Raw genomic sequence first — 26,243 nt, 5'->3', positions numbered from 1 at the left:
AGAATTCCCTATAACAGGAGGCAAACTCGCCCTCGGATCTCAGGATATCCTGAGAGCCTGGGTCTCACTGTCCCTCGGAGACACTCCGCTCCGCCCACTAGCGCCGGCGAGCCCAAAAAACTGCAGCTTCCTCGGTACCGTAGCTCCACGGGCAGTACACTCGCGGAGATCGGGATACTTGGTAAAACCAGCTGAGCCACCTGAGGGGAGCGGGTCCCGCCCGAACCTGGGGGCGGTCCGGGCAGTCAGCATCCTCGCACCGCCCAGGCGCCACGCCCTCCGGCCCTCCCTGGCTCCATATTGCGGGCAAGCGGGCTGGGGTGTGACGCTGCTCCCCGGTTCAGGTGAGAACTCGCACCCCCTCCCCTTGTTATTCTCCCGCCGGTCAGTCAGCTGGTTTCCAGTGTCCGAACTGGCCCTCGAGCCGGAACGGTGTAGCCTCGCGTGCGCGTGCTCCAACAGGGTGGGCCTCTGGGTGGCGGAGACTCATGCGGGTTTCCGGCGCTGGAGTGGATTGGGCAGGGTTGCCCCGCATGCGGGAGGGCCGAGAAGGCCTGTTAGTTGGTCCTCTTTTAGGCTTGGCAGAGTGGGGATGCCAGGGAGCAGCGCACCCCGCTCTCGGTCAGGTGGGCCGCAGATGAAGGGCTTGAGGCCGGAGGGTGGCCCCGGTGACGCGCTTCCCAGGAGACCGAGTAAGAACAGCACAGAAAGCCGGGTCTGGAGAACTTGGGGGATGTGTGCTATGCTAAATAACACCTAGAACAGAATTCACAAGCATGATATGCAAACTCGGGCTTGCAATTCTTGGGAACTATTCTAGGAAGTAACATTCTAGATTTCATTCTTAGTCCTTGACCCGCATCAGACGTCACGGTAACAGCCCAAGGAAATCGAGGTGCAGAGGGGAATGGCTACGGAAGGGGATAAGTGACAGACACGTGATATCTTACTGCCCATTACAGTCCCTAATTGCTGCCAGGTGATAGCGAGCCATTCCGACGTAATCTGTCCCAATTACAGTGCTAATAGAATGAGCCACCACTTATGCAAGGAAAACATTAGAAGCAGGTGGAATAAATAGTTTGCCCTGCAAACTTAACCCACCTTCTAGTACTCATGATTGAGTAGAGGGTTACCTGCCTTTCTTTCCCTGTTACTGCTTTAAATGTCCCTTCAGGAACCTAGAGGTGGTTTTTGGAAAACTTTCTGTTCTTGACTACGTAAGTCACACTTCCTGTTTCTTCTCCCTGTTTGTCGCTACTTCCCACCCCCACCCAGCCCAAAGCTTCTTGTGTTACTAGGCCTCTTGCCCGTTGAGAGACTCACACAGAGACCCACCCTTTTACTAGCTGACTCACAGGGTGGAGGTGAATTGGAGAACCAAGAATGAATTTTCCAAGTTTTCTAAACGTTGTTTGTAACATAGAGTGTTACGGGGAAAAACGAAAGCTTCGGTTCACTCAATAGAGTCCTGCTACTTAAGAGTTGAGTATTTTGTTGAGTCACCCTGTAGTTTGTTTAGTTTTTCACAAAAACTTTTAAAGTCTATCCTTTGAAATGGTCACATGAACAGTGTTTAAAGGGGCTAAAAAGGCAATGAAAAACTAGCTACTTTGTCGTTATTTACGTCGACTCCCAGCACTCTGTCAAGGAGGCTACCACCCTTTTCTGCCTCCCCGTGTCCTTTCAGGGAGATTGTCTACATATAGAAGAAAATGGGTGAATTTCTTTACCTGTACGGTTACCTATGCAATTTTCCACCATGCTTTTTTTCACTTAACATGTGTGGTAGATGTTTTTTTATACAGCCTTTTTTTAAAGCTACCGCATTTTTAGGAGGCATATAGTTTACTTTATGCTTCCACTTTATTTTAGGAATATTCATAATGTGTTTCACATGTCTCTGATGTTTACATTATTTTTAACAACATTTTATATTACAGATGACACTATAATGGATAGCTTAGTACATAAATATGCATTTGTGAAGGTATTTCAATGACATGGAAATGGAAGTTCACTCTAGTACTTAATATTCTTCAAAATACACTGAAATTGTTTTTATATGCTAGTAGCTAGATAGTCTTTGCTCTTTTTTGTTTGTTTGTTTTGTTTTGAAAATCTTGGTATAAGTCCTCTAGGCCCTTAAAGGTAAGATTTAACGTGGAAACTAAAAATGTAGAAATAGAACTTGTCATTGGAGTGATTCATTCTTTTATCTGTGTGTGTACATACATGTGTGTACAAGTTTGTGGGTCAGGGTGCATATGCCACAATGTGTATATGGAGGTCAGAGGAAAATTTTGGGTGTGGGTCACTTGTTTCCTGTCCTATACACCACCAGGCCAGCCTGGAAACTTCTGTGATTCTTCTCTCTCAAACTCCCACTTCACCATAAGGGGGCTGGAATTAGAGACTGAGCTACTTTTCCAGCTTCTCGGAATCTGAACTCAGATCTTCAAGCTTCCGTAGTAAGTGCTTTACACACCGAGTCATCTCCTCTGTCAGCTCTCTCTTCAGTGGTGTATATGAGCTCTAATCACTATCTCTCCCTCCTTTCCTCTCTTCTTCCCCCTCACTGCCTTTTCTTCCTCCTCGTTCTTTCCTCTTTCCTCCCTTCTGAGTTACAGTATCAATCTTTTAACTTTTTTTTTTTTTTGAGAATCCAGATAGTTCTTCCTGGGGGACTAGGGATGTGACTAATGGGAAATGAAACACCGTACCTGCAAAATGTGAGGGCTGAAGTTTGATCCCCAGAACCCAAGTAAAAAGCCAGGTGGTGTGGCAGCCTTCCTATAATCCCTTCTTATGGGAGGCAGAGACAGAACAATCTGACTTAGAGGGACTAGCCAAATCCAATGGCTCTGGGTTCAGTGGGAGTCCCTGCCTCAGTAAACAGAATAGAGAATGATCAAGAAGACTCCCAACATTAGTCTCTGGTCTACACATTACATGCACACATTTGAACACATTTGCACATATCTATGCATACCTCACACATACGAAAAAAAAAACAAAAGAAAATATTTTCCTAATGAAGGAGAGTTTCTTAAATCTTAAAGCTTTAAATAGCTAGTGTAGTCTTTGGTTCTGTAACTTTTTGTGACCCTAAACGTTATTTCACAAGTTTCTTCCAGATTTTCACCTTATGATCCTGACTTCTTTTCATTTGGTACTCTGATTGTCCTTTAGAAGCTGCAGACTTGCCCTTACTTCTGATGGCAATTAAGAACAGGAAAAGAAAGAAAGGAAAGATTTACCCTTTTTCTCTTTTTATGCACAGGTCTTTGGCTTCCAAGTAACTGAGACTAGATGGAATCATTTTTCTTACTAGTTTTCTTTGTGTAGCAGGGCACATAGGTGTGTTCCTGTTTCTGTATACATGAGCATGACAGTGTGTGTGCACACGTGGAGGCCAGAGGCTGACATCAGGTGTTCTTCTCTTGCTCTCCACCATCTTTTTGGAGTCAGTGCCTGTTGTTGAATCCAGTACTCTCCCTGGTTGGTTAGACTGGCCAGCTCGTCCTCCCCTAGCATTTGGGTTACAGGCTTGAGCTTTTTACATGGAGCTTGGAACTCAGCTTCTCGTAATTTATGGCACGCGGGCAACAGACTGAGCCATTCCCCCAGGCTTGGTCTATCTTAATAACTTATAAACTTTGGTATTGCATAGTCTCAATTATAGCTTCTTTCCTATGGTAATATCATAAGTGCAGTAACACACTTATTATCACACCCTCTCATACTGGGCACACAAAAGGCAGTTTCTGCTTTCTGAATATTTTATCAGCACCTAGGCTACCTAGGCTAGAGTGACCTTTCACAAGACTTGAATTGAGTTGGATTTGTTCTCTCTTCATCCTGAGGCACTGAATCAGGCCGTTTGCGTGTGCACATCTTGAGGTAAAAGAAAAAGAAATCACTATGTCTACATTGGGGAGAAATGCCAAAACATACATTTTAAATGTATCAGACTAGAAAATGGATCCAGAAATGCATAAATACCCTGGTACCAAAGTATAATCAATATTAACCTGGAGATTTTGTTAGAAATAAAGAATCTTGGATTGGTAAGATGGCTCAGGGACTAAAGGTATGTCCTAGTTCAGTTTCTACTGCTGTGATAAAGACATGACCAAAAATGACTTGGAGGGGAATGGGTTTATATCATCTTGCACATCCAACAGTCCATTATGAGGGAAGTCAGAGCAGGAACTGAAGTAGAGACTACGGAGAAACATTGCTTGCTGTGCTGTCATGTTCCACCTAGCTTGCTTAGTTTGCTTTCTTGCACAACTGAGTACGACCCGCCCAGGAATGACCCTGTGCGCTGTGGGCCCTCCACATCAATTATCAATCAAGAAAGTGCCCTACAGGTTTGCCTATAGACCAGTCCGATGGGGGTCTTTTTCTCAGTTGAGGTCCTTAGATGACTATAGCTTGTGTCAAGTTGATAAATAGCCAACACAGTGTGTTTGCTCCCACACCTGTCAACTGGAATTTGATCCCCAGAACCCACATAATGCAAGAAGAAAGACTTCTCCCTCAGCTTGCCCTCTGATCTCCACAAGCCTACCATTGCACACATCTGTAAGCACAGCAGGCTAAGGTAGTAGGTTAATTCAAATCCAAGGCTAGTCTTGTCTTTATAGTAAGTTCCAGCCTACCTGGGCTACAGTGTAAAACCCTGTAAAAAAAGAAAAAGGGGAGGGGGGCTGAGCGCAGCATTTCCATCCCAGAACTACTGAATCCGTGCATTCCTCGCTGAATTCTCAGGTGGTTTACATGTATACAGACTGAGAATCCCACTTTTTGTTCACTGTATTCTTTAAATAAAGGAAAAAAGACATGAACTAAAGCAAAAAAGCATGCATGATCACAGGCTTAAGGGCCAGGTCAGTAAGTGTGAACTAAAAGAAGGGATGATGCATAAGAATGATTGCAGTCATAGAGATTTCACACTAGGGATAGGTGTTGGGGCTGAAGAGAAGGCTCAGTAGTTAGACTGCTTGCTGTTCTTCCAGAGATCCTGGGATCAGCACCCACATGGCAGCTCACAACTGCCCTTAATCAGCTCTAGGACTAGGGGATCTGGCACTCTTGCTCATGGCAATCATGCGATATACACACATAGAAACAATTTTTTTTTAAAAGAGAGAAAAACTTATTGACTATAAATTGGAGCCAGTACTAAGGGGACTGGAATGTTTGACCAGTGATTTTTTTTTTTATTTTTTATTTTTTTTTTTACCCTGATTCTACTAGGGTCTGAGCTAGGACAGTGTGGACTAAGTACACATACCTCTGCAACCCTGACACTAAGTTTTTATTTGCTATTTCAGCAGTAAGTTATTGTGGATTTGGGGTCTTAAAAGCAGTTTATGGAAAGGGCAGCTAATGATGATGTCCGGGCAAATGAAAAGCTGAGATAGTGTAAGCAAGACTATAATGGAAAATAATCTTAGCAAGGCAGCATTGTGCAGAGTGAGACCTGCTGCGAGGACATGCTTGGAGGTGGAAATGAAGGAAGAATAGGAGAGTCATTCCAACAGATGGGTAGACACTATTGGGTCACTTCCTACACTACAATATTGGGTCATTTAAGTAGTGACTCTGCACAGTAAGGGTGGTCTGGTGGTGTGAGTGTGTAGTTCCACACCAGGCCGCCTAACTTTAGCCTTTTCCTCATGGTGCAGGGCATAAAACCCAGGGCTTCATGCAAGTTACCCATACCTGACCTTTACATGGCTTTACCCATAAGTCAGGTGGTAACCTGACTTACCCCTACCCTCTGGTCCTTCACCTCACTCAATCTCTTATTTTATTTTTATGATCATTCATCACAGTTACATCCTACCATTTTCCTTGTATTTGGCAGTGTTCTACTTTCTCGCTAGTCTGTGTTCAGCACATTTTAGAACATTGCTTTCACCTTTAGTCATTGATTTATTCTTTAGTAGTAATGCTGTAGGTCAGCCTTGGATGTCATTACAGTTTCTCACAGAGGTCTGAGGCCAGGTTGGTTGGTAGTGAGCCCTGAGGATGTACATGTCTCAGTCTCCCAAGTTCTGAATGAAATCTGAGGATGTGCATGTCTCCATTGCTCCAGTTCTGGGATTACAATGGTGTACCACCACATTTGGCTTTTTTACATGATGCTGTGGATTGAATTCACAGGCTGCATTTGCAGGCCATACAGGTTGTATGGTACAGATGGTAAAAGGAAGCATTTTATAAGCTTTGCATACACCCTTAATATTCACATTATTTTTGTGTGTTTTAACCAAGTGTGCAAAGGTCAAAGGACAACATACAGGAGCCAGTTCTTCCCTTCTACCAGGTAGATTCCAGGAATTGAACTCAGGTTATCAGATTTCAAAGCAAGTGCCCTTAATCCATTGAACCATCTCTCTGCCCCATTATCCACATGTTAATGCCCACCATAATACTGTGTATATGGATATGTATACCTTCAAAGGCCTTAAAATGTGGAAGAAATTACGAAGGACTTTTTGTTGTTATTGTTGTTGTTGCAGAATGTCCTACCCAGGCTACCCCCCCACAGGCTACCCGCCTTTTCCCGGATACCCTGTAAGTATTGCTATCAAAATACTAAAATCACTCCTATCTTTCACACAGTTATTATATTGAAGTAGTCTGTGCCCTAGAGCAGGGGTCGTGAACTCAAGTGTCCATGGCTATATATAGCTTTCTCATATATTTAAAAGAGAATTGGGAATGTGTTCCTAAGTCCTTGTGGATTAAACTGGACTGTGGCAATCATTCAGTCAGTCTGATTGTTGACATAGACAACCCTACCTAACATCTCTGTGATGTAACACAATAAATAAAAATGTATTGTTGCTTTCAAGTCTCCAGGAGGTCAGCCATAAAGTGTGGAGTAGGGTGCAGTAGAAGGAGGTCTTGTTATGTGTAGTGTTCTGGGTTCCCAAGCTCTGGTTCACTGTTGATTCCCCTCTAGGATGGAGGGGAGGATCTTTAATAGGCATGTGATAGTCACATGCCTATTATTATAGCATTCAGGGGTGGAGGCAAGGAGAGTAGAAGTTTGAGGGGAACCTGGACCATATAGTGAAGCTATGCAGAGAAAGTAGGAGAAAAGGGGAGGGAGGAGAGAGAACTCAACAGTTGGTTTGATTCCTATAGAGAAATGGACTGCTCTTGCCCACCTTACATAGAATTAAATTTAACTGAGTTCTGATAAAAATCCTAACAAAGTGGAATAGGATTGATAAAGTTAATATAGGATACCAGAAATAAACAACAGGATAAGTTGTTGCTTTTAAGTGGGGAGAAAAAAGATAGCCGAATAGCACTCTTTGTTCTTTTTAAATGGGTCACATGTTTCTGTGAGTCTGTTCACTTGCACATGTCTCTGATTTTTCCAGCCTGCAGGTCAGGAGTCATCTTTCCCCCCTGCTGGTCAGTATCCTTATCCTAGTGGCTTTCCACCAATGGGAGGAGGTGCTTATCCACCAGCACCAAGTAGCGGCTACCCGGGAGCTGGGGGCTATCCTACACCTGGAGGTTATCCAGCCCCTGGGGGCTATCCTGGCACCCTCAATCCAGGGGCAGCTCCAGCCTATCCTGGAGGTAAGTTATGGGGGTCATGAGAGCTGTAGTGACTTGAGATTAGTTGAAGTGTTCTTTTTTTGTCCCTCCCTTACCTTCTTAATTATTTCTTGTATTGTGAGAGTTCACAGTTACTTTTAATTAGCCATGGATAGCTAAAAGATTCTCAGAGGTTAGCAGAGATGGAAGACTAAAATGCTTTCCTGTGATTGGGAATTGTAGTAATTGATAGCCCACTTGATCATCAGTAATCTTGACTGATTGAGAGGGCTGGAGCAGTGCTTCTCAACATTCCTAGTGCTGCAATCTTTTAACACAACGCCTTACGTTGTGGTGACTCCAACCATAAAATTATTTTTGTTGCTACTTCATAACTGTAATTTTGCTACTTTATGGGTCGTAATGTAAATATTATGTGAAACAGAGGTTTGCCAAAGGGGTCATGACCCACAGGTTGAGAACTACGGGGCTGAAGAGCTAGTTTAGTGGGTAAGAGCAGCAACTGCTCTTCCAGAGAACCTGACTTAGGTTCCTGGCACCCACATGACAGATCAGACCTGTCTACTCCTCTATTTCCAAAGGCTCTGATAACCCTCTTCTGGCCTTTAGGCCATTGCATGAATGTGGTGCATTGATATATACACAAAACACTCATACACATAAAATAAATAAATCTCATACACATAAAATAAATAAATCTTGAAAAAAAATACATAAACTTTAATTTGAATGACATGTTACCTTTTGGTTTTAGGGCCACTTAATTCAAAGATTTAAGAAAAACACCATAGGGGCTAGAGAGATGGCTGAGCAGTTAAGAGTACTTGCTGCTCTTGTAAAGGGCCTAGGTTCTATTCCCAGCATCCACAGATGGTGGTTTACCAACATCCATAATTACATTTCCAGGGGATATACTGCTCTCTTCTGACTCCTGAAGCACCGAGCACGTGTGGTACACATATATACATGTAAGCAAAACACTCACACATAAAACAAAAGGAGCAAATCTAAATTTTTTAAAAAATGTGTTTTAACTCACCATAGTGATTTGTATTGTAAGTTACTAAAGAAGCTAAATGTGTTAAAACTTCAGTTTTTCAAGATGAGGTTTCTCTGTGTAGCCTGACTGTCTTAGGAGTGACTTATAAGACCAGGCTAGTCTCAAACTCAGAGATCTGCATGCCTCAGACTCCCAACTACTCAGATTAAAGATGTGCCATCAGGCCCAGCTTGTACTGAAACTTTCAAAACTCAATTTAAAAAATTTTATGAGCTGGGTATGGTGGCACACACCTGTGAAAGCAGCACAGGGAGGCGGAGGTAGGCTTATCTCTGAGTTTGAGACCAGTCTGGTCTACAAAGTGAATTTAGGACAGCCAAGGCTACACAGAGAAACCCTGTCTCGAAAACCAAAAAAGAGAAAGTAAGAAGGAAAAAAAGAAAAACAGAAAATGTTTATGTGTTTATTATTGTGTATATGTCTGTGTGTGTGTGAGTGTGTATACATGGTACATTTGCATAGGACACAATCAGTTCTACTATGTGGGTTCTGAGGTTGATTCAGATGGTCAGGTTTGGCAGTGAGTGCTTTTACCTACTGAGCCATCTCACTGACCCTGGAACGTAACTCCAGTTCACTGTGAGTTGAGGACAAGTTGAATACATGCATATGGGATGACTGTTCCAGCATTACTGGCATGTATTTTCCACTAGTATCAATAGATACTTTTCTTATAGTTTTTCTGCATAGTAAGAGTTGGGTTTTGTTTTAGTTGTTGTTGTTTTGTTTTGTTTTGTTTTGTTTTGTTTTGTTTTGTTTTGAGATAAGGTCTCAGTCTGTATCCCAGGCTGGCTGGGAGCTTACTAGGTAGCTCAGGCTAGCCACCAGCTCATAGCTATCCTCTAGGCTCAGCCTCCCAAGTGTTGAGATTACAGATGTGAGTTACCAATCATGGCTCTTCAGTATGGCTTAGTGAAATGTTTTTCCTAATTTCTCCAGGTCAAGGCTTTGGAGCCCCACCTGGTGGAGCAGGCTTTTCTGGCTACCCACAGCCCCCTGCACAGTCTTATGGTGGTGGACCAGCCCAGGTTCCTGTACCAGGTAGGTTCCAGCTCTGCAGAGAGAAACTGTGTTATGATTTTGCAAGTTTTTCAATTGTCAAGCAAACTTAGATTATATGTGAGATAGTCTTCAGGGAACGTTTATATAATTCTGTAAATAATGTTAAGTATATGGTATCATGAGGTATCATTTTGATGTGAGATCACCATCAGTAAATGGGAGATGAGGAATATTTTTTTTTCTATTAACTATTCTGTCCTAAAGCCAAAAACCAGTTTTTAAAGGAACCACCCCAGGACTGTGTCCTGACAGCTATTCCAGGTGGAATCAGAATTGAATCTAGTTCAAGGAGTTTTTTCGTTTTGTTTTTAAGGTGGGGAGGAGCTCAATAGATGGGTCAGTAGTTGACAGCATAAACTGTTCTTGTATAGGCCCAGTGGTTCCAGGGGATCCTACACATCTGGCCTATACATAAGTCTATTAAAGATATAATATTTGACTGGGCGCAGTGGCACGCAACTTTAATCCCAACAGCAGTGGGGAGGCAGAGGCAAGTGGATCTCTGTAAGTTTGAGGTCAGCCTGGTCTACCAAGCGAGTCCAGGACAGCCAAGGCTACACAGAGAAACCCTGTATAAAAAAAAAAAAAAAGATATAGTATTTGTTAGGATCTTATTAAAAGATATATGTGACTCAAGCTGATTTTTTATTTAATAAATCAGTATTTAAAAGGTTATCATGGCGGGACTGGAGATGGCTCAGAGGTTAAGGAACTAACTGCTCTTCCAGAGGACCAGGGTTCAAATCCCAGCATCCACATGGCAGCTCACAGTTTTCTAACTCTAAGATCTGACACTTAGACATACATGTAGGCAAAATACCAACACACATAAAATAAAGGTAAATAAAATTTTTTAAAAGTTCTCCTTAAAAACAAAACAACAACAACAAAAAACAAAACTGATTATCCTGGGGCTGAAGAGATGGCTTAGTGAATTAGGAGCACTGACTGCTCTCCAAGAGGACCCAAGTTCAATTCCTAGTACCCACATGGTAGCTCAGTTTTAGGGGATCTGATACCCTATTCTGGCCTATGTTGCAACAGGCACCCGTGTGGTACATAGGCATACATGTAATCAAAACACTCATTCACAGAACATGAAGTTAAAAAATTTAAGTTACATTAAAAAATGTTTAAAAGAATAATAAAAGATTATTTTAGTGAATATTGTGGGATTGAGAAGACATTTGTTTGTTTGCCTGTTTCACTCTGTAACCCAGGCTTTCCTGTAACACTTAGAATGGTCTGATATCAAACTCACAGAGATCTACCTGCCTCTTCCTCCAGAATGCTGAGAGTAAAGGCGTGCACTTGGCCACACCCAGCCAAGATGTTTATTTTTAAGAAATCACATGAGGTATCATTGTTATCCCTATTCTGCAGGTAAGAAAAGTGCATCGAAGGCATAAAAGCTCCCAGAGGCAGCCAGGTGTCTGGGATTGACGGTGTGAGTTGCCAAGCCTGAGGAGGAGGTTTAGAGGCATGGGGTGGAGGCAGAACAAAAGGAAGTAATGTATAGGAAATGAAAACAGAGAGTGGTTGCTGTGAGAGGCACAAGGAAAGATTTGGGAACACAGATGTAAACAAAAAACAATATGTGAACAAAACTAAAAAAATGTTATACTGAAAACCATTGCTCTGTACCTTAAAATGTTGCTTATCACAGTGAGTATAGCATAGCATAGATGCTGTCATGCTTCTGTAATTAATATAATGGTTTGCTGTGGCCTACTTTTGTTGTTTAACATACAGGTGGCTTTCCTGGGGGACAGATGCCGTCTCAGTACCCTGGAGGACAAGCTCCTTACCCTAGCCAGGTACTTTTGCTTCTGTCTCCTTAAGCTTTTACTTCCACCCTTTAAATTTATGGAACTCATAGGAGGAAGGGCACCACTCCTTTGTGAGGCAGAGGAACTTCCCACCACATTAAGGGAGATGTAAGCTTTGCTTTTGATGGACCCTGTGGTCTTTGGCCTGTCTGCTTTAAGTAGTGTTGGATATATCTGGTAAGAGCAGCCTCCATCCTTCTCACAGGTGGCAATGCTCTTTCTCTCTCCTAGGGAGCACATACATGCCCACCGCACCTGTTGTAGCTTCTCTGCCCTTAGTAGTAATTATAGCTGTGAATTTGGGTTGGGGGGAGGGCATATTTCAGACTTAGGAAGAGTGGATTTGTTTTCTGTTTTGCCCTTTATAACTTTCCACTCTTCTTTCAGATCAATACAGAATCCTTTTCTTCCTATCCTGCTTTCTCTCCTGTTTCTTTGGATTATATCAGTGATGTGAGTAAGGTCTGCCAGTGCTCACTAATCCCTAGGTCCTTTATAAATGCCAGTATTTGTTCCTGGAGCTCACTCTGTAGACCAGACTGGCATGGCTAAACTTAAATTGATCCCCTGCCTCTTAAGCACTTGGGGGATTAAAGGTTTCTAGTGTTATCTCTTACTAGGGTTGTATTTTTGTTTCCCCTCAGTGCTTGGCAGAACTTATAAACATAGTAGCTAGTTAAGTCTGTGGAACTGATTTCTCAATAGCCCTCTGAGGTTTCCCACATTTGAAATCCTCACCCTACCTCTCTCTCTCTAGTTTCCCTTCTTCATACTATTTTATTAATTTCTCTGTTCTTTTATGTCCTACACAAGTTACAAGAACAAAATTGCTAATCATGGATCCTTACCTTTATCTTGACTTTTAAAAATTATTTCTGTGTTATATACTAATGAAGGCCTAGCATTTTCAAGCATGCCTTCAGCCAGGGTAGGAGAAGGACTATAGAACTTGGGAAAGGGACTCCTCAGTGGTCTTGTTGGGTTTTTGTTCACATTGGGGATTTAAGGAATTTGAGATGCAGAGACGTTTGAGAAACTTGTCCAGGACAACACAGCTAGAGAAAGACTAGGGTGAGACTGGGTCATACTTCTTCTGACTGGCAGAGCCATACAGTCCTCTAAAACCATGGCAAATTGCTTTTAACACTTTTTAAAATTACTTCTTTTATAAATCTGTAATTACTTTAATTATGAAAGAGAATTTTGATTGTACTTTAAACATGCATGTGTGTGTTCCTGTGTATGTTCATGTATGTGTTCATGTGTGCATGCACATGTGTGAACACAGCTGCCAGAGTATATGTGAATATCAGAGGAGATCTTGCAGAAATTGGTTCTCTCCTTTTACAATGTGGGTCCCAGAAATGAACTCAGGTTGTCAAGCTTAGCAGCAAGCACCTTTACACAGATGAGCCAGTTCACTTGCTAGCCTCTTAATTATTAATTTTCTAAATTAGTGTGTGAGTGATAGACTTCATTATAATCTTTATAAACAGCATAAACATCTTTATAAACACACAGACATATACATACATACATGTATATGTGTGTATCATTTTGCTTCCCTTCCTCCACTGCCCTACCTCCCACTCCTTCCACTGTCCCTCTCTTGGTGATCCCTTACCTTCTCCCATATAACCCTCTCTTCTGTTTTCAATACCAAATATATTCTGTTATCGTCTTCTTCTCCTAACCCCCTCCTTTAAGGCCTCATTATTCAAGTCTCTTGATTTATTAAGGAATTTTGTTGTTACAGAATAAAGTGTGTTCATACACACACTTTGGCTTTTTTTTTTCAATCCTGTCACTAGCCCTGCTACTGTTTCCTGTCCTGCACTGTTCCATCTACTTTGTTCCATTGTCATTTCAACTCCTAACCCTTGAAGGTTCTCATTTCCAGTCTCATGGTACTCTTTCTAGTTCCTGGTAGAGGTTTATACATGAGCAATATGTTGAAAAAAAACTTTTTAGGCCAGGTGTGATGGCACACGTCCATAATCCCAGCATTCAGGGAGGCAGAGGCAGGAAGATCCCTGAGAGTTCGAGGCCAGCCTGGTCTACAAAGTGAGTTTAGGACAGCCAAGGCTAAACAGAGAAACCCTGTCTGGAAAAATCAAACCAAACCAACCAAACAAAAAAACCTTTTATACTACAGTATTTGTTACAAGTAGAATTATTTTTATTTTTCCTTGAAGCCACTATGGAAATTTTGTCTGATCTCTGCTTGCATTTCTGGCTTAGACATTAGTAGGGAGTAACTGCTAAGCCTTTTTGGCAAAACAAAATATTAGGATAATAATATATATAAATGGAATGAATTACTAACAATGAAAACATTTCCTAGGGGCTGGAGTGCTGCTTCATGGAAGCGTGCTTCCTGTCATGCTCAGGGCCTGGTCTCTGTTCCCAGCACTGGCAGAGAAAGGATTCTTGTTCTGTCTAGTGCTAAGCTGCTCATGTTCCCTTCTCTTTTATTTTTTGTCCCCAACCAATATTGGGTTATTATTTTCTTTTTTTTTTTTCTAGATTTATTGATTTTATTTGACATAAGTGAGTATTTTGCCTGCAGGTATGTATGGGTGCTAGGTACATGCCTGGTGCCTGCACAGGACAGAAGAGGGCATCAGACCCCTAGAACTGGAGTTACAGTTGGCTGTGTATTCTGGAAACTGAACCTGGCACCTCTGAAAGAGCGACAATCCTCTTGACCATTGAGCCTTCTCTCCAGGCTTTTTTTCTTCTTCTTCTTTAATTTGAATTTAAATTTTAGTTTTTTGAGGTAGTATGTCACTATGTAGCCCTAGCTAGACTAGAACTCATAATGAACATCGGACTGGCCTTGAACTCACAAGAGATCTTCCTGCCTTTACCTCTTAAGTGGTAGGGATCATTTTATAATTTGGAATTATTTGATTACATGTTTAAATGATAATTTGGAGATAGTAAGTTAAATAAAACATATTACATTGGGCTGGAGAGATGACTGAGCAGCTGGGAGCACTGGTTGCTCTTCTAGAAGATGTGGGTTCAGTTCCCAGCACCCACACGGCAGCTCACAAAGTGTCTGTAACTCCAAATACAGCGGATTTGTCACCTTCATGCAGGTGTACTTGCAGGTAAAACACCAGTGTATAGAACAGTAAATTAATCTTTTTTTAAAACCCCAAACATATTATACCTAAAACCAAAAAAAAAAAAACAACAAAACTGTCATGAGTGTTGTTTCCATCCCATCCATTTTAAGCCCTGACCTGAGCATTTTATGAGAGCATTTGGTTCCTGAGATACAGTTCAGTAGAAATGCACTTGCCTGGCATATGTGTCACCGTAGTTAATCCTTAGAACCATAGACAAACAGATGAGGTGATTTACAACACTGTATTTTAAACTTTTAATTTTGAAGTCATACTCATAAACAAAATTGCAGTAATACTACAAAGAATTCCTAAACTGTCCAAATGTTATCTTCCCAAAGAAGCACAATGTAATGATCAAAAATCAGAAAACAGCATTATTGTGGACTATTTCCTAACCTTCAAATATTGTTCAATTTTTACTGAATGTCCCAATATTGTCCTCCTTCTGGCTCAGGATGAAAGCCAGGGTGAAACACTGAATTATTGTTGTGTCTCTTGCGTCCTGGAGTCCTCGTTAACTTCAAAGTTCTTCAGTTTCTTTGGTTTATGACCTTGACACTTTGAAGAGTGCTACAAGTATTTCTCAGTTTGGATATGTCTGATCTTTCCTCGTGTTTCAATTCAGGTCAGGCTGTTTTGGCAGGAGTCCAACAGAAACGAGTTTCCCCAGCACATCATGTCTGAAGACACTTACTGTTGGCTTATTCCAGTACTAGTTCAGGATGGGGCCTGATAAGTTTCTACACTGTTATGTTGCAAACTACATAAATATCTTAGCTCTCTGCATACCTTTGTCCTCTAATTTTAATATAATTCTTGTGTAAAATTGCTTATTACTATGATATTTACCAAGTGATATTTTTATTGCCATGTAAATTTATGCTTGCAACATATTCTCCACTGATTCTGATTTGTTTCCTCCTCCTCCTCCTGCTTCTCTTCCTTTTATGGCACTGGGGATGGAACCCTGGCCTCACACTCGCTAGTATGATACCACTAAGCTCAACTCCAGCCTTTCTGTCTTGTTTTGTTTAATATAACATGTGAAGAATATTGTGCCTACTCACTTCCATTTTGTACTTATTGTTATGCGAAATGTTTATTTCATGTCTTGGCAAATAAGTAGGTCCCATCTAGGAAATGTAAAAAGATTGTCCACATTATATTGCTAGTGTGAAATTCACTTGGGCAGTCATACCTGCCTCATTAATACTATTTTTTTTATCTTCAAATTAAATGTTACCCTTTATGAAGGTTATGACTTTAATTTCACAAGTTTGACTAGTGCTTCATGGAAGTTGGAGTTAAAGAGGAGACAAGCATGTTTGGAAGCAAGGCTAGATCTGTCTGTTCATAATGAGGCCTGGCAATAAATGCTCATATCCTTGCAATACATATAACTGGGTGAAGTCTTCAGGTTGCCTTATTGTCCAAGCAAAATCCTTGAATTTACACCTTCTGTTATCAGCCTGCTTCTATGACTCAGGGCACCCAAGGAACAATCCAACCAGCTTCCAACTTTGATGCTATGAGAGATGCAGAAATTCTCCGCAAAGCAATGAAGGGGTTTGGTAAGGAAAATGGATTGTCTTTTTTACAACTCTAAGGAAAGTGAAGTTGTGGCATAAATGAAGTTCTGTGTCAGCTTGCACCTCAGTGTTATTTGGTTCCTACCTTATGTAAATGTCCGTGGCTCTTCCAGGCACAGACGAGCAAGCAATTGTGGATGTTGTGTCCAGCCGTTCCAATGACCAGAGGCAACAAATTAAAGCAGCTTTTAAGACCATGTATGGCAAGGTATGTTTTTTGCCTTTTAGTGAGAACAGCAGGGTCCACAAGATCTGCATTCATGTCATATTAGACACTATATTTTTACTAATACTGTGGGAGAAAGGATAGATAAATGGACTTCACAGACTCCAGGATTAGGATTTCTTCAAAACCTTCTTTACTTGAGAGAAGTCCCTCACTTCTCCTCATGCTGCATCTTGTATGTGATATTGTTCAGGAAACAGTAGCTATGATCCCATCATGATCTGCTTACATAGTCCCTGTTTCTTCTCAGCCAATGGTCATCTTCTACTCTGTTCTTCCCTCTGAAAGTGTCTTATAGTATAATTATCTTTTATAGGTCTTTTATAGGTCTGTGTGAGCAGATGCTGTGTGCCTGGATTATTATGTCTACTCTCTTTCTGCATGGTATACAACTTCTTCAAGATCTGCCTTTAAATATCAGCTTCTGTGTATCTCTCATTACTTGGGACAGAATTTGGTTGGTCCTTCCACTGTGGTCCCACAGAGCTTTCTAAAAATCTGTACTATTAAAAAGCCAGGTGCACTGGTACATGCCTTTAATTACAGGGAGAGAGAGACAGGCGATCTCTGTGAGTTTGAGGCCAACCTGTTCTATAAAGTGAGTCCAGGGGAGCCAAGGCTACACAGAGAAACCCTTACTCAAATAAATAAATAAATAAACAAACAAACAAATAAAATAAAATAAAAATCTATTGCTGGTGTCACTGCCAGCTCTCAAAACCTGTGTGCTTCCCTTGCAAGAACCACGGTCATCTTCTTTATGGTCCAGCAATGAGTGCTTCCTTAATAAATATATGTTGAATGGGCAATCAGTGACTAAATGCAGCAAAATATATGGGGGGAAAAATTACCATTGTTCCTCAGATATAATGGGGAGGCTAGCATTGCTTTTTTATTTACGTAGTATTCTAAACTTTTCTAATATCTTCTCCTGCAGCCTCTTCATTTCTTCAGAATGAGCGAGTGCTGTATCAACCTGTCTAGCTTAGCTTGTTTTACTCTGCCCAGTTTAGATATAATTTTCCATATTATTATTATTATTACTAAATTTTATTTTGTGTTATGGGTATGCACTGAGCCTCCTTGCCAGCCTGTGTGTGTGTGTGTGTGTGTGTGTGTGTGTAATTCCTATGTGTTTGGCTATGGATAGATGGATGGACGTGCACATACATTGCACATGTGTAATATTACAGGGATGGGTTCTCTCCTTCTACCATGTGGGTCTCGGGGAAGGCAGGGCTGGAACTGAAGTACAAACCATGGAGGAGTGCTGCTTCCTGGCTTTCTTTGCAGCTTGCCAGTTTGCTCTCTTATACACCCCAGGACCACCTGCCCAGGGGTGGCACCACCCACATTCATCATTAGATGAGGAATCAAGAAAATGCCCACCAAACTTGCCTTATAGGACAGTGTGACAGAGGCATTGTTTCAATTGAGGTTTCTCTTTTCACATAACTCTTGGCATGTATCAAGTTGGCAAAAAAACTAACCAGATGCTTACCGAGCCTTTTTTTGTTTTGGGTTTTGGGTTTTTGTTTTTGTTTGTTTGTTTGTTTGTTTGTTTCGAGACAGGGTTTCTTTTCTCTGGGTATCCTTGACTGTCTAGGAACTCACTTTGTAGACCAAGCTAGCCTTGAATTCACAGTTATCCACCTGTCTCTGCCTCCCAAGTATTGGGATTAAGGGCATGCGCCACCACGCTTGGCATATTTCTTTAGTTTTAAGATTAATTATGTGACACAAAACCCAGACTTCCTTCTTGTAAAGAGCAAGTGTGAGTGTAGTAGTTCATACAAAGAGTTCAGTACAAGTGGCTAAGACAGGGAGCTCAGAGCCAACCTGGCCCACACAGTGACACTCTGCTTCAAAAACAAAAGGATTATAGGTGATTGCACTGTTGAGAAGCCCCTCTCTGTTCTTGGTTTGTGGTCCATCTTATCTTAAGTAATTTTCTCCTTCCCCTTTGCCTGTTCATTTTCCTATATTCTTTAAGGTGTGAACTAAAAGCTTTCTTGACCTTCCTAGTTCACTTTAAATGTCTCCTGGATTTTGTTTCTGGGTTACTTATTTGGTGCTTGTATAGTTACTTTCCTTTTGCTGTGAAGAGACGCTATGACCTACGTATAAAAGAAAGAATTTATTGGGACTTACAGTTTCAGAGGGCTAGTCTGTGGCCATAATGGCAGGGAACATGGCATCAGGTAGGCAGGCAGTGTCTAAGAGCTCACAGCTTATCTGAAAGTTGAAAGCAGAAAGAAAGCAAAACTGGGCCTGATGTAGACTTTTGAAACTTCAGAGCCTACATCCTCAGTGACAGAGCTTTTCTTTCAAAGCCATACCTATCAGTCCTTCCCAAACAGTTCCAACACAGGACAAAGCAGTCAAATATGACTGTGGGACCATTCTCGTTCAGACCACAACAATGCTAGAGTACAGTCTGCTTTACATCTTTTTAGATGTTTATCTTCTCAATAAGATCAAGATGATAGTGATTTCTACTTCTTTATAGAGCCTAAAATAGTTTCTTATACTAAGTAAGTATCTGCTTATCATTTTCTATTTTTATATTCACTTATTTATTTTTATGCTGATGGGTGTGTATGTGTGTATGGGTGTGCACATGCCATCATACATGTATAGAGATCAAGAGTCAGTTCTCTCCTTCCACCAAGTGGGCTCCAGGGGTTAAACTCATTGGCAAATATCCCACTCAGTATGTCACCAGCCCTCATTTTGTTACTTTGAATTATTCTTTTTCTAGCCTTACCTTCTGGCTTTGTATGTGGTACAATAGAAGAACTACAGCAAAGGCTCAAGTGTTTGTGGGCACAATAAATTCACCACTGAATTTAATAATAGATTTACTCATTGCTGTATAAATCACATTCAAATTTGAAATTTTGACTTTCATAGTACCAGTGCCATTTCATTTTTCCATATTTTCCTTAAAAGATTCAAGTGAGGGGCTGAAGAGGTAGCTCAATGGTTAAAGACACTGGCTGCTCTTCCGAAGACCCAGGTTCTGTTCCTGCACCTACATAGTAGCTCACTACTCTTTGTAACTGCAGCTCCAGGGGTATAGTGCCCGCTTCTGGCCTCCACTAGCACTGGAAGTGCACAGACATATGTAGGCCTCAACTAGCATGTGGTGAACCGACATATGTAGGCAAAATACCCATACACATAAAATAAAAGCAATTTTTAAAAAATGATTTGTGTGACATAAGATATAGAAATCCTTTGTACTTACTTTTTATGTGTCATTAAACAGGATTTAATTAAAGATCTCAAGTCAGAGTTGAGTGGAAATATGGAAGAATTAATCCTTGCCCTGTTCATGCCTTCTACATACTATGATGCCTGGAGTTTGCGGAAAGCAATGCAGGTACTCTATCTTATTTTTTATGATTCAGTATTGTTTTAATATATAAAGCCTCACAAATCTTAGTTCTGAATTTGCAGTAACAGATGAGACAAAATTATGTCATCTAAAACACAGTTTAATTAACTTCCTTTGCTTCTATATTTCTCCTCTCTCCATTTCATATAGGGAGCAGGAACTCAAGAACGTGTATTGATAGAAATTTTGTGCACAAGAACAAATCAAGAAATTCGAGACATTGTTAGATGTTACCAGTCAGAATTTGGACGAGACCTTGAGAAGGACATTAAGTCAGATACCTCAGGACATTTTGAACGTCTCCTCGTGTCCATGTGTCAGGTGAGTGCAGTATAAATGTCTGGATGTTAGTGGAGGGAACATATGTCTTGCCAATGAGTATACATTATTAGTGGCTCCTTGTATTATTGTTGTCTTTGTGGAATAACACAGAATGCAGTGGACAGATCTCTTCATAGTTCTAGAACTGAGTTCTGTACATCTGAATTTTATAAGAAATCAAAAAATAACTTCATTTAAATTTCATGAAATCAGAACCTGCCTGAGGCTCTGTGGCAAAGGTGAAGGTGAAAGTTCCTATCAGTTTGGCAGGGTCACAGGGTCCTGTCAGTGAATGTGTGGGCCTGCAGTGGAAATGCTAAAGGGTGTCAGAGCCATAGGAGGAGAGGCAGGAGTGCAGGAGAGAACTGTAGTTGGCGTCTTCCTCATTATTCCCCAGGTATGTAGAGAGCAGACAGGAAACACTCCAGGAGGGTCTTTGGAATAGTATTAAAAACAATAAGATGAGGTTGATGTATTTGACAGACATACAAAAGGACAACATACTGAGCATCAGGGTTACTGGCTGCCCGCTGTGTACACCATGACAGGATCTCAAGAGATCTCAAAGTGGAGGAGAGGAGTCTGAGGAGCCAAGGAAAGAGTGACAAAAAGTGTACAAGATGTATAGTAGATGTAGAACAGTGTGCAAAGGCTAGAGCTGTAAAAATGAGAAGAAGTAAATGTTGGAGGAAGCTGAATTTGCCTTGAACTGCAAAGCAGAAGAGTAAGTTAGAATTTTAAAAAGAGAAGAAGACAGGTGTAGATGTTTAGTGCAGAACAGGGAAGGGCTCTTAAGGGATTTCACCAAATGCTCCCCAAAAGAGCCTTCTCTAGCTTTAAGAAGCATCTTTCCATTTTGTTCCTCAGATGTGCTCATCTGACTTGCCCTCTTCCAAAAACCTCCTATGTCATTTTATCAAGTCTTCATGATAAATTCAGGTGTTTTTTTTTTTTTCTTGTTTTGTTTCTGGTCCTTGGGATTGAATCTAGGGGTTCATGCATGCAAGGCAAACTGTCTATCATTAAGCTATATTCCCAGCCCTTATAATAAATGAATGTACTAATAATATACTTGGATCTGAAATCTTACATAGTTCCTTCTTAGCGTGAAATTCCTTAAGAGACCTTGTCTTTGTTGTCCCTCTAGCTTAACATAATGCCTGGTACAAAGAGAGTGATTGCTCTTTTACAGGTTTATAGGAATGGGACTCTACAGTGTGTTTTAATCTCAAATCCTAGCTAAAGAGAGTTACACATTTTTTATTTAAGCTATAGTTCATATTCCCTTGTTAAAGAATTTAGCTGTGACTTAGCACTCAAATCCCTCACTTCAACATTATTAAACCATGGCCGTATATTTCAAAATCTAAAACTAAGTGTGATGTATCAAGGCATACATGGCAGAATTGATGAATTCACATTTGATAAGTTACCCCATAGCCCAAAGTGACTAGATTGGGGAAAGGATTTCACCTCTAGTTTCTGCCTTTCTCTTGCAGGGAAACCGTGATGAGAACCAGAGTATAAACCACCAGATGGCTCAGGATGATGCCCAGCGCCTCTATCAGGCTGGTGAGGGGAGACTAGGGACAGATGAATCCTGCTTCAACATGATCCTTGCCACGAGGAGCTTCCCTCAACTGAGAGCAACCATGGAGGCCTATTCCAGGGTATGAACTCTTCTGAATATTTGGTGTTTATCCTAAGATGTGAAAATACTTAACTCTGTAATTTTCTGTTTGCAGATGGCTAACCGAGATTTGCTCAGCAGCGTAAGCCGAGAATTTTCTGGATACGTTGAAAGTGGTCTGAAGGCCATCTGTAAGACACTCTAGCACTCTGCCTTATTTTGCTTTTTGTTGAATGATTACAGTTACTATAGTCTCCCTAGAAGCTGCCTAGGCAGAAACTGAGTGAATCCTATATCTTCTATATAAGGTCCTATGAATGGTTGATGGTGTTACTAAAACAATTGGTTATTTTCTTGAGGTGATTTGGCTTTCATTTGTATATATTCATTGAATGCTGCAAGAAGTCCCCAGTATATTATAGTCCTTCCTTTTAATGAATGAGAAAGCCCTAAAGAACTAATACTAATACTAATACTAATACAAAACATCTTTTTTTAGTTCATTAATTTACTTATTTATTGAGACGGGGTTTCACTGTGTAGATCTATTTGGCCTTGAATTCGCAAAGATCCACCTGCCTCTACCTCCTAAGTGCTGAAATTAGATGGATGCATCTCCATATGTAGCATACTGAGCATTGTTCTGTACCCTCAGAACACACCATAAAAGTACTTAACACACTGAGACTCTTCAGTGTGTTCCTGGTGATCTCGCACCTAGGTGTGTGGAGATTCTGTCTGGAGATATTACAAGAGTAACGAGAGAATTGTTAACACCTTGGTTACTAGCCATGGAGTGCCTGTAAATGTTACTGTAATAACTGTGCGCAGTGGTAATGATGTACAGTGTGTGCCTTCTGCCATCTGTAGAAACTCTCTTTGCTAAGTAATTTTCCATTGACTCAGAGTTCCAAATGGCTATTTTCAAATCCTCGACAATCTGTTTTCTCTTAAACTATATTTGTAGCTTTTTCTCAGCCAAATGATTGTGTGTGTGTATGTGTGTGTGTGTGTGTGTGTGTGTGTGTGTGGTGTTGGGAATTGAACCTAGGCCCTTATGCATGCTAGATAAGTACTGCTGAGGCATATCCCTCAGGCCCTAAATGATACTCTTTTAAATGATACATTTTTTAAATTTAATTTTATTTATCATGTATGAGAGTGTGTATGATATGTATATTATGGACATATGCATGCCATAGCACACGTGTGGAGACTAGAAGACATTTCATGGAGGCAGTTCTTGGCTTCCACCTGTAAGTGGATTTGGGGGATCAAACGCAGGCTATCAGCCTTTTGCAAATATTTTCATGTGCTGCTGGCTCAAAATTCTTCATGTGAAGAATTCAGATTTTTATCATTTCTTTTAGTAAGGTATTACATAATCTGGGGCACACTTGCTAGAGATTTTCATACTGGGCAATGTAAAGAATCTACCTCAGTGCATCTATGAAGAGGAAATACATCTATTGGCTTGAGGGACTTCTCTAGAATTGAAAGTTGCCTAGCTGATACAGATCGCTATCTGCTGAGGAAAAAAGTCATTATCAACACACTTAAGATTTCTGTGTAAAAACAGAAAACGGGTTTATGTGGTACGTGAAGCCACAGGGGTAGACTGGCTGCTCAGGCCAGCGCTCCACTCTAAAGCTTGTCCGCCTTGCAGTGCAGTGTGCCCTCAACCGCCCTGCCTTCTTTGCTGACCGGCTCTACTATTCCATGAAAGGCGCTGGCACAGATGACTCCACCCTGGTGAGGATTGTGGTCACTCGGAGTGAGGTGAGTCAGAGCAACATTTTCTGGGTCATGTTGTACTTGAGTTAGAATGGTGATTTTGTTCTTGATCCCATGAAGCCCTTAGGAATGACATGCCCCCTGTGCAGAGACTGCAGTAGTGAAACATCCTTGTACCCTCAGTGAGAACAGCATGAGAGCTTTCCTGCCAGAGAAGGCCTGTGAAGCATATGGGTTTATGGGAAATTGCAGGATTTCATTTTATTATTACCTCAGCTGCCCAGTACCTGGGACTATAGACATGCATCATTGTGTCTGGCTTGCTTATTAATTGGTTGATTTTTTTTTTTTTTTTCAGTGCTGGAAATCAAACCAAGGCTCATGCTTGTGCATGCTAAGCAATTACTCTGTCCCTGAACTAAGCTTCAGTTCCTGGCTTAATCTTGGTCATAGAAAAAATAAAAATACCTATGTAGATTAATTTGTTTGGATTTCAACATTAGCATCCTTGTTAATTATAAAATAATATTTAAATTATTCAGTTTCTATTTCATATATGTTGATATATTTTTATTTATTTTATTTTTGTTTTTTGTTTTGTTTTGTTTTGTTTTGAGACAGGGTTTCTCTGGGTAACAGCCATGGCTGTTCCATGTTCCATGGGAACATGGAACTCACTGTGTAGACCAGGCTGACCTGCCTCTGCCTCCTTAGTGCTGGGATTAAAAGCGTGTGCCACCACTGCCCAGCCTTATTCATATTTTAATTGAAAATGTATATTATTAAATAATAATATAGAAGGTTTTTTGTGGGTTTTGTTTTTTTTGTTGTTGTTGTTGTTTGTTTTTCCCTTAAGAAAGGCAAACATTTGGATTTTTTGTTTGGTTGGCTTTGTTTGAGACAGGGTCTCTCTACATAGCTGTGGCTTTCCTAAAACTCACTATGTAGACAAGCTTACAGAGATCCTCCTGCCTTTACCTCCTGACCACTAAGATTAAAGGCATGCATGACCACTTAAAATTTGGGTATCTTTAAAACCTTGATATGTGCTTAGTCTTACACTTAAATTCTCTAAACAGCATGTATTCTTAAATTGCAATAAAATATACATAATAAAATTTACTATTTTAACCATTTTTAAGTCTACAGTCACATTGTTGTACGCTGTTACATCATCTAGAACTTTTTATATTTTGCAGAACTGAAAATCCATAGTCATGAAAGTCACCCTCTGCCCTCTCCTGCAACATCCAGCAGTTGCCACATGACTCCCTGTCCTGGGTTGGTGGCACTGAGTTCCCCGTGTGGTTGGAGTCATACAGCATTGTTGACTTAGGCTTCAGTCAGTCTAGGCTTCACAGAGCTTGTGATTGCATCATGTGTCAAAAGTTACATTTTAGGGCTGAATAACAACCCTCTGTATCTGTGTATGACTTCGTTTTTGCATACTTGGTTTGCTTCTGCCTCTTGTGTTTTATGAATGATGCTGCTATGCACAGGATATACACTAATCCCGTCAAGTCCCTGCTACTTTACTTGGGAATTCAGCAAGAAATGGAGTTGCTGAATGATACTGTAATTCTGTACACCCTCCCCCCTTTTTTCAATCACCATACTGTTTTCCATAACGACTACCCATATTACATTCCCACCAGGAATGTACAAGTGTTCCCATTTTTGGGCATCCTTACCAACACTCACTATATTACAAATTTTGTATAAAGCTATCCTGTTATCAGATAATTATCATATAGTTTTAGATGACTAGTATTTGAGGAATAATAGATGTCACTCTATCACATCTATTGAGTGTTTCCCAAAGCACTGGTGGTGTCAGCACTAGTATGAACAATAATTTTGGAATGTTGGGCATTTGGTCTTTGTCCTTCCCTCATTCTGATTACTACATATTATTAAACAATAAATGCATTTTCTTTTAACAGATTTTTTTCTTCTGTCCTGTCATTTCTTACAGATTGACCTCGTTCAGATAAAACAGATGTTCTCCCAGATGTATCAGAAGACCCTAAGCACAATGATTGCAGGTGACACGAGTGGAGACTACAGAAAGCTGCTTCTGGCCATTGTGGGCCAGTGAGAAGGATCTTTCTTTTCTTTAATGAATGAAGCTATTCAGAGCTTATCCTTCCAAGCAACGAGACCTGCATGCAGCTGTGTCCGACACCACCTGAGCAGAGCAGCTTCTTATGAAGGACTGTCAGGAGTTGTGCTTGGTTTGCACATGTTGTTACTGCCTTAATTCTGATGTTACTTTTTCTTTCTATATCCAATCAGTGTAAAAGCCATATCAGTGATGTAGTAATGTTATAATACTTGTAAAGCTTCAGTTTCACTGCTATTATTTTAATCAGGATTTCAAATTGAATAAAAATCACAGTAATCTAATTCTGTGTAATGCTACCGTTTTTTTGAAGGTTCATTATCTCTAGTTCAAAGAATGAGAAAATGAGGAGGTGGTTTTTAAAATGTGCTGGTCTGGTTTCATTTCAGAATGTGACTTCAGTTCAGGAATACTAGTGCTTAGAAAGCCACGGTCACTGACATTGATGGCGGCGTTTCCTGGTACAGATGGAATGAGGCGGCCTCAGCTAGTGTGACTGAGAAGCCATGTGACCTTCACTTAAATACGACTGTTGTGCGA

The 26,243-nt window shown here is 40.8% G+C and overlaps 1 protein-coding gene across 3 annotated transcripts; it reads left to right on the top strand.

Annotated features, from left to right (window-relative positions):
- Positions 1 to 210: 210 nt before the first annotated feature.
- On the top strand, positions 211 to 25,987 carry Anxa7 (annexin A7). Of its 3 annotated transcripts, none has more exons than XM_060382069.1 (13): positions 211 to 344; positions 6,537 to 6,591; positions 7,410 to 7,614; positions 9,593 to 9,694; positions 11,468 to 11,532; positions 16,168 to 16,252; positions 16,384 to 16,478; positions 19,768 to 19,881; positions 20,047 to 20,217; positions 21,717 to 21,887; positions 21,963 to 22,038; positions 23,514 to 23,626; positions 25,557 to 25,987. In XM_060382069.1, the coding sequence occupies exons 2-13, from the start codon at positions 6,538 to 6,540 to the stop codon at positions 25,677 to 25,679; spliced, it is 1,374 nt and encodes a 457-aa protein (XP_060238052.1). In that variant the 5' UTR covers positions 211 to 344; position 6,537; the 3' UTR covers positions 25,680 to 25,987. The 3 variants fall into 3 exon arrangements, with proteins under 3 accessions (XP_060238052.1, XP_021498626.1, XP_060238051.1); XM_021642951.2 differs by having other exon boundaries at positions 16,150 to 16,252; XM_060382068.1 differs by lacking the exon at positions 211 to 344 and adding an exon at positions 610 to 692 and having other exon boundaries at positions 16,150 to 16,252.
- Positions 25,988 to 26,243: the final 256 nt, after the last annotated feature.

Source organism: Meriones unguiculatus, chromosome 4 (assembly GCF_030254825.1).
Source record: "Meriones unguiculatus strain TT.TT164.6M chromosome 4, Bangor_MerUng_6.1, whole genome shotgun sequence".
NCBI lineage: Eukaryota > Metazoa > Chordata > Mammalia > Rodentia > Muridae > Meriones > Meriones unguiculatus.
Note: the sequence above shows the minus strand (reverse complement) of the source record. Positions and strands in the feature narration are given on the sequence as shown.

Excerpts from the sequence above, each read along its gene's own strand:
- Anxa7 (XM_021642951.2), top strand. The coding sequence starts at position 6,538 with ATGTCCTACCCAGGCTACCCCCCCACAGGCTACCCGCCTTTTCCCGGA. Across the intron at positions 6,592-7,409 it reads CGCCTTTTCCCGGATACCCT|CCTGCAGGTCAGGAGTCATC; the intron begins GTAAGTATTGCT and ends TGATTTTTCCAG. Across the intron at positions 11,533-16,149 it reads AAGCTCCTTACCCTAGCCAG|CCTGCTTCTATGACTCAGGG; the intron begins GTACTTTTGCTT and ends TTCTGTTATCAG.